This window comes from Protomyctophum bolini (genome assembly GCF_963924005.1).
Source record: "Protomyctophum bolini genome assembly, chromosome: 3".
NCBI classification, from domain to species: Eukaryota; Metazoa; Chordata; class Actinopteri; order Myctophiformes; family Myctophidae; genus Protomyctophum; species Protomyctophum bolini.
The window spans coordinates 4,433,267-4,442,197 of NC_137864.1; the positions used below are offsets into that span (position 1 = coordinate 4,433,267).

The 8,931-nt window shown below is 40.6% G+C and overlaps 1 protein-coding gene across 1 annotated transcript; it reads left to right on the plus strand.

Annotated features, from left to right (window-relative positions):
- The first annotated feature begins 5 nt into the window (after positions 1-5).
- On the plus strand, positions 6-7,319 carry wdr83os (WD repeat domain 83 opposite strand). Its single transcript, XM_080755403.1, has 4 exons — positions 6-184; positions 1,446-1,551; positions 3,702-3,799; positions 6,961-7,319. The coding sequence occupies exons 1-4, from the start codon at positions 135-137 to the stop codon at positions 7,025-7,027; spliced, it is 321 nt and encodes a 106-aa protein (XP_080611529.1). The 5' UTR covers positions 6-134; the 3' UTR covers positions 7,028-7,319.
- The last annotated feature ends 1,612 nt before the right edge of the window (positions 7,320-8,931 follow it).

Genomic DNA, 8,931 nt, shown 5'->3' on the forward strand with positions numbered 1-8,931 from the left:
AGCACCCCTCCGAAGAACGAGTTGTCAGACAGAGAGAGGGTCGGTCAGCTGTGTCTTAAAAAAAATCATTCTGGCATTTAAACATTTTAAAACAGTTTACAACAAGCAAGCGGACATTACGAATTAATCTTAACATGTCTTCAAACAATATGGCGGACCCAAGAAGATCGAATAAGATCTTGCGGTGAGTGTCTTATTGAGGCAGCATTTGAAATGAAAGTTTCCCTTCCATCGAGCTGGCTAGTTACTTTAGCTAGGCAGCTAAGCTAACTTCAGATTATTGCTACCCTTCATTCATTGTTGAGCTCAGTGTCACTGCATGGGCTAATGCGATTACCGTTTAGCTACGTGGGGTCTTTTAAGGATGGTTGATAATTGCCTGCCATTTTGGTCTCAACATTACATTACATTATTATTATTGAAAAATAGTCTTTAAGTAAAGGATACTTCTTGTTTTTATGCATCAAAATGTCTGGGTGGCTGGATGGCTTTTGTAGAAATATGTAGCAAAATGTAGAAATTTTACATCGAGGTGCCCACTCTTCCATGGTATCACCTGTTACGTTGTTATTACACTCCTATACATGCCATAATAATTGTACATATTTATTTGTATTTTAAGCACATTTGCTCAATTTGTATAGCTTTGTGCTTGATGACACTGACACGCAGTAAGTAGTAAGTACAGTAAAATCTAAACAGTTAGTTACACAATTCTGCTTCTATACTAAGATATTGTAAAAGCAGAGGTTCTCAAACTGGGGTCCAGGGACCCTCTTGTTCCTCGAGGGCGGTCCAAATGGACCCTACTACAGGTCTGTAACTAGATTGTACAAATGGAACCAAATGGATGCGTAACCATTTGGTTCCATCCTTAGAGTACTCTAAGGTTCCATCCCAGAGTTCTGGTGGTCCGTGAAATTAAATAGTTTGAGAACCACGCTGTTAAAGAACCAAACATATGCGCAAGTTGCAACATGCTTTCAAATATTGCCATTTCCCGGTTGCCTTATACCGCCCTACCACCCGTGGCAAAGCGTTCAGGCAAATTGCTTTCAGGTTTTCCGGTGGGCACGTACATTCGGTCTTCATTAAATATTGGCTATTCATGAACAGAACATTAACAATGCTACCTTTTTACTAACTAGCTTTACTTCAGTTTTTCCCGACAGTTGGATCGATTTAGAATTTAACATTTATTTGTTCAACCGCAACTTTTACCTATCATTTAAATTATTTTTCGGGCAAGTGCCTCTGAAACTTCAGTGTCAACGACAACCCCTGTCCTCTTGTTACTCTAGATACAAAGACGGCACCCTTTTTTCCTTTATAGTCTGTATCTCTCTCTCTCTCTCTCTCTCTCTCTCTCTCTCTATATAAAGACCCCAGTACAGACTACACAATCGATATCCTAAGTATTCTTGCCATCCCTCTTGTTCCTCTAGGTATAAAGCCCCCAGTACAGAGTCAAACCCCACCCTTGAAGACCCCACACCTGACTACATGAACCTGCTGGGCATGATCTTCAGCATGTGTGGACTGATGCTCAAGGTCAGTGGTCGCTTTCCCAAACGTTTTAGCTCAAGACCCAAAGGAGTAATGAGATGTCTCTCCGGGCCCGGCCGGCCGGGACCCAAACAACTGAAAATAGCGTTGCGGAAGCAATGTGTTGTGTCACACTTTCCAGTGCGCCCGGAATTTTTCTAAATAAAGGCGCTATAGGGTGCCCAGCAAATGAGGCAGATTTTACTCTGAAAAGCCTTCCATTTGAGGTATAATGTTCCATTACTGCCTTGCGCTGTCACATCTGATCTCTCTTTAGAACTTAGAAGCGTTAATATTCCGAAGCTTGGTTTAAGTCAGAAATGAGGGCAGAACGTTGTCGTTCTGATCCAAACCATGGACAGCGACGTATAGATTTAGAGATGAATGGACAGTTTTGTTCGGGCCGTAAACAAGGAAGTGAACGGTGGCCTGGTGCACACGATGCTATGAGCGCTGCACAAGTCGTTGCCCATAGCAACGGCCCAGTCAAAAAAATAGACTTCAGCCATCCGGTTTTATATTAATTCAAAGGAACTTGTGGAATTTATGGTATTTGTTTTAATGCTTATAATTTTAAATTCATTATTTTAGACAAATTGTTTGGATTACCATAATCTTTTGAAATATAAATCATAATAATAAAAGAAGCAAAAAAAGGGGTGGGGGGGGAGTATTTAGTATTTACTCGAGACCCACAAAAATCTGTCCACAAGCCACAATTGGGTCCCAACACAGCGTTTGGGAAACAGTGCTCAAGGTGACCTCTACACACACACACACACACACACACACACACACACACACACACACACACACACACACACACCTCCCTCCTCCTCCTCCTCTGTGAAGTTCTGCCAATCTCCACGTCCCCTCCCCCATCTCGCCTGTGTGTGTGTGTGTGTGTGTGTGTGTGTGCTGCACTGCTGCCCCCCCAGGGTGGATCAGAGCCCTGCCCACCCGTTCCATTTAGAAGATTAAAGGTGAAATTCGCCTTAGAGATGTAGTAGGCTGAAGGGCTTCTCTGAAGCCTGTCAGCACTACAGATAAACATGTTTGGTCCTTTGTGACAGAATAGAGATTGTATGATATAATCTGTTTGGAGACAGAGGTAATCATTAATTTTGCCGCTATACTCACTTGTCTGGTATGGCTTGAAATCATGGTACCAATTATATCACTGCCGGTACTTCAAATATTACATGTATTAAGAATCTTTGTGTAAATAATGTAATGTAACATTTATTTATTTAAAAAAACCTAGTGCAATAATACCCATGGGCCATCAAGGGAATCCTCGGTGTAGTATCCAGTATCAGAGTATTATTTGGGCCATGAGTGAGTACTATGTCAGTAGTAATATTGTAACATCAGCCTTCTCCGTATTTGGAGATTCCCAGAATGTGTGATTGATCGATCGATTTCATTTTTGGAGGACTGTGATGTATGATAAGAGCGCCCCTCGCATCACACAAGTGTTATTTATTCATTAACAGTTTTCAGAATGAGTACAGTTCAAGGAAAACACAAAAACTGCTAAGAGAACAAAACCAGAAAAACCACTGAGACTTGTTTAAATAAGGGTCCTCCATTTTCAATTCACCAGAGCATTTAAAGACATACAAATATACACTTCTATGCAAAAAAAAAAAAGCAAAAATAATAATCATATACACGGTTAGAAAAAAAGGGAAAACATGTACATGGTCTGCTGTTTACTTCTGCATCAAATCTCTTTGCCAGATGTAACACGCTGTGAGCTTGTAGATCGCTGGCTATTCCTGGCAAATGTTACCCCCAGAATTGGGGTTTCTGGGGGTACCTGTAACCCTGTAAGACCCAGCGTTGCTTTTCGGCAACATTTTAATTTTAATTAATTACTTAACTATTATTTAAAAAAAAAAAAAAATTTCACCTAAAGTAAATTATTAATTTATTATATAATTATTATAAATATCATATATTTTTAACATGAGTCCTAGTAGTACAAAGTAGTAGTAAGGTTGAAATCTCTTTCTTGCAAGTAGAAACATATCCGGGTCTTACAGGGTTAAGAGTTGTATTTACTATTCATTTATTATTTCTAATGAAGAATGAGATCACACTTATAGGCATTGTACACTGATGGTGTTCTCTCTACTGTGCTTATGTTGTAGTTGAAGTGGTGTGCGTGGATAGCGGTTTACTGCTCCTTCATCAGTTTTGCCAACTCCAGAAGCTCAGAAGACACCAAACAGATGATGAGCAGTTTCATGTGAGTATGACGTGGCAATCAGTGTTGTTTTCGTCGACTAAAACTAAGACGAAAAATGTTCGTCGACTACCTTTTTCCACTGAAGAAAACTAAATGGAAACTAAATGAAAACTGTGCTATGATGACTAAGACTAAGACTAAATATACTGACAATTTCGTCAACAAATAAAAACTAGACTAAAATGTTAGGAAGGGACTAGTGGACAAGAGATCCAGTATAAGTCATTTTACAGTTTACAAAATAAGACTAAAAAGACTAAATCAACTGTAAATTTAGTCGACTAAAATCTCATGACATTTAGTCGACTAAAACTAGACTCACATTCCAGGTGACTAAAATGTGACTAAAACTAAATGAAAACTATTCAAAAGACCATGACTAAAACTAAAATCAAAATTTTGCTGCCAAAAACAACACTGTGGCATTAGAGGTATATATAAATGCCTATCCTCATAATGATGTGATTACGAATATACGATTCTTCAGAACGATTCAGTGCATCATGACGTCTAAGATTTCCCCCACGATTCGGCCTGATTCAATTATTCTTACGACTCCATTATCATAGAAATATATTGAATTCAAAACATTTTACTGGGTGAACTGATGCTCATAATTTGCTGAGTATTATTGGAACTGTTATTTGAAGTGACGCACCAAGCTTCAACTTTTCAGCACATTTTCCTTCAATTTTATATTTTGGCCAAAGAAATAATCAATTATTAATTATCGTTTCTTTCGTCAATTTAGAAATTGACACGGTTGAGTTGCCACCTTGCATCTATGCATTTTGCGTGTGAAAAAAATCATTGTACATTGTTTATATATATCCCGCCAGGCGCCAACATGGGTATGTAAAGCTATGGGTGGTTTTATAATAGCTTCCTATAAATGTGTCAAATGTGCCCAGAGTTTGGTTTGTCGTCATGACATTAGATGGGACAACTTTAATGTACAAAAGCTTTTAAACTGCGCGACCTGCGTGGGAGGTATACTGTATTTGCATTTGCTCATAAAACATTGTACTGCGTGTAGAAAGGCACCCATCCAGGGGAGCAAAGCATGGCCCTCCTGACAGATACTGTATGTTCTGAGGATTCCCCAGTGCATTGGCTAGACAAGGTTGTATTAACCCATTCTGAACGGGAAGCCAATTTGGTGTTGGCATCATGTTATGCTTTAGCTATTGAAAAATAGCAGATCTACAAGCTCATAGCGCGCCACCGAGTGGCGCGCTACGAGCTTGTAGGTCTGCTATTTTTGAAAAATCGAAGAACGACTGACATTTTTAGAATCTGATCTCAGGTCAGAATGGGTTCATCAGACTAGTGTGTGTCCAGTGGAAACCTCGTATGAATCTGATCTCAGGTCAGAATGGGTTAATGACAGGCCTGAGGGCTGTAGTATTTTAGTAAAAAAAATGTTTGCCTCAGCAATTTTCAGTCATAGTGAGTACAATCATGTGCCTCCAGGGTCTGCCTCCTGTGCATAATAGTAGATCTAGATACTGCTTCAAGGTCAGTCAAGACCTTTACTAGTGTGCATCGGAGAACTGATGTGTTAACACTAAAGTGTGCACCTACATACTGTACATAAAGTAATATGCCTGGAACAGATGGTAGAGGAGGTGTCACTGGGGCTGGGAGCAGCACACATCCCATAGCAGATGCTTGGATGTGGTTATGCCTACAACACCTCTTGGAAATAAGTGATGAAATGGTTTCCAGAACCACGTACTGTACGTGTGGGACCCTGTATGGCTAAAATACAGACTTGGCGCTTGGCAAATTGTCCTTGTTTTTAGCTCAGCAGTCTGTGAAATGGAACGCATATTCCATATCCATGTGCAAGCTGATTCATCATGTATTTCAGGACTTTAGCGCTCAATTTAGATAAATTGAGTTAAAGATACAGCAGGCCTTTATACCTTGGCCGTCATAAAGCTCATAACTTTAATTCATCGTCAAATTGAGCTGAAGCTATGGACAACTTTGCAACGTTGGCGAGGCAATATTGTACTGCACACTCACACTCAAAGTATGCTGACCTATGAGAGAACAAACAGTGTGTCAATGTGTCTCTTTATTATTTTTTTTTATTTTTTTTACAGTCCTCAGTCGATATATTTTAAACTGGCATGGTGCAATAACGCAGACTTCTATAGCATTAACTGAACTGACGTGCTGGATTTCGAACAGTATTTCTGTCTGATGAATTATGGAAGCACAGTTGACGGTCCCAAAGAGACACTGTCTTGCACTATATATTACTTTTGACAAAATGACAAATTTCTTTGTGTCATCGCTTACAATTCCACTTGTTTAATCTGTGATTCCTGACTGAGTTCTCCATCCTGATTGGATCAAATTGGTTTCCCGACCTGAAACTTATTAAACATTTTCTATTTAATAAGAAGCTGGAGAGACATTTGAGACTCCTGTTACTGAACAAGCAGCACTCTATAGCAATGACTACTATCATAATATAACACTTATATTTATATTATTATTTATTTTTAAATGTTTATCCCACGATTTTGTAACCCATTTTTTTCACCCAGTGTCAATTATCGAATGCATTCCTGGGCTCTACACACCCTCCGCCAACCTAGGGAGAGCTATGCATGAGGAGTCCAAGCCGTTTCTTTTCACCTGACAGGGGGGAGTTTCCCTGGTTGGACGTAGCGCGTGGAAAGGAACACGTTAGTTCCTTTACCCTCCATCAGGCGCCCCGGCTGGCCAGGGGGAGGCAGTTTAGAGACCAGGATTACTGCATGTTTGTGTATCTACCTTAGGGTACACAGGGACAACATGCAAACCCCACACAGATAGGCCATTCTATGGGGAATATGAAAATAAAAGAAGAAAACACTACAGATATTAGCAGCAGGAGGAGGTGGTAGGGGTGTTTGAGGGAACTGCGGCAGTCTGTGTTAACACAGCAGTAGCCTGAGCGAACGCTAACGCTAGACCTTTCTGGCCTAGATGGGAGGGTCGCGGATCAGATTTGCACACACCCTGATTGGTTCACCGACACATTTTCGACAAATCTTATGCTGCTAACTACTCTACATAGCGACAAGAATCCCAAAAGGGTAACCAACTTGGCTCATTTTAATATTGTCTTTGCCTCTTCTTTTGTGTCTCCTAATGTCTTGCAGGCTGTCCATCTCAGCAGTTGTAATGTCATATCTCCAGAACCCACAGCCAATGTCACCGCCCTGGTAACAACCATGGACCGGGTCACAGCACAGTTTGACAGAAGACACAGCCAGAGCTGGAATGGAAGACAAGATGGCTAATTGGGGGGGTGGGGGGGGGGTCATTGTTGATGACGAAGAGAAATGGACAGAGGACATTAACCGGAAAGAAATGGTCGACGAAATGGTCTTCCCACTACTTTCTTATTTTCATCTCTTTAAAAACACAAACCTTTTTTTTTCTTTTTCTTGAGGCTGTTTTACTCGTTAGTTTTTCCACTACAGGTTGTCAAAAATAAATATGAATTGTTTTAAAATTAGATGGCTTTTGTTTATGTTGAGCTTATCAAAGATGTTAATGTGTGTGTGTGTGTGTGTGTGTGTGTGTGTGTGTGTGTGTGTGTGTGTGTGTGTGTGTGTGTGTGTGTGTGTGTGTGTGTGTGTGTGTGTGTGTGTGTGTGTGTGTGTGTGCGCGCGTGCGCACATTTTTGCAGGCACCTTATTAAAGGTGAAAATGGCTGTGATGCTTGTAGATTGGATATTTTAACTACAGGCATTGGGGACATTTTTAGCATGCATGTAAATGCAGCTTAAGTGGTAAATCTAGCTAGCTTTTCCTATCATTTTTATCACTGCTTTAACACCCACAGTTTACCACAACATCTAGTCCTTTCTAATCTCCTCTGCCTGCTTGCCACACACCGTGTGTGTGTGTGTGTGTGTGTGTGTGTGTGTGTGTGTGTGTGTTTGTGTGCTGACGAAAGACTGCGAGTAAAGGAGTAGGTATAGTCAGCCTAAAGCTGATTTAGTGGCCTCCTCCCGGAGCTGCAGGTGCTCCGTCTGCAACCGACAGGACATTTGCGCTGCTGGGAACGGAGCCAGCATAGCCACCGTTTCAGCAAACTCCACTCCATTTCCCCTGTATTCGCACCAATTTACGGGGGTTCAAAACACCAACTTGACAGTTTCTTGAAAGGGACAAAATGCCTTCCTTGATCCCTTGTGTAGCTTTGGGAGTTTTGCACTCGATTCTTTTGTTGACGATTGCTATCGTAGAAGAGGATATTGAATTTGTCCATGTCAGCAGTTATCCACGCCGATCGGCAGCGGTGTGCGTAATTTGGATATTAAAAAATGAAATGTCACAGTTTTTTTGCAGTGAATGTAGATCTTAAGGTCAGTGGGTGGAGGGTGGGAGGCAATTTTAATTAAATCTAATCTCCTATTCTGCATGGTTGGGCCTGTCCACAGGCAGTAAACTGTCAAAACAGGGCCACTACTGTTATTTTTGTTTCATATACCAATTTTTAACACTAGAGGGCATAATGGCGTTACAAATGAGTGAGTAATCAATCACCAGGAAATGAGAAGGCTCAACTTGGAAGCAGTGTTACATGTAGACTACAAGACTAAGATTTTGATGTTTAGTCAAGACTAAACCATTTCAGATGGCTAAATAGGACTACAAATAAATGGTGTGTTCAAAAGACTAAGACTAAATGAGGATTTGCTGTCCATTAAGACTAAGACTAAAAGACAAAGGTTTTGATATTTAGTCAATTAAGACAACTAAAACTACACTATTTTACATGACTAAAATAGGACTAAAACAAAATGGTGTGTTATTCAAAAGACTAAATCTGAATTTGCTGTCAAAATTAACACTGCTCAGAAGTCTCTCAGAAAAACATCTGGATTTATCAGATGTGCTTGAATCTCTGCTATTTTTTCCTATACTCTCCTGTGCACAGCGTGTGTGTGTTAGAGGGAGGTAGTGGAAAGAGCATCAGGCTTGGCTAATGGTTCTACACTACAGACTATGCCATAACTTGTGTTCAGCTTGTGGCTGTGTGAGTGTCCTTGAGCAAGACACGTGCCTTACCTCCACCTGTGGAGGCTGGAGAGGGAGAGACAGGTGCAGGTGAAAAGATT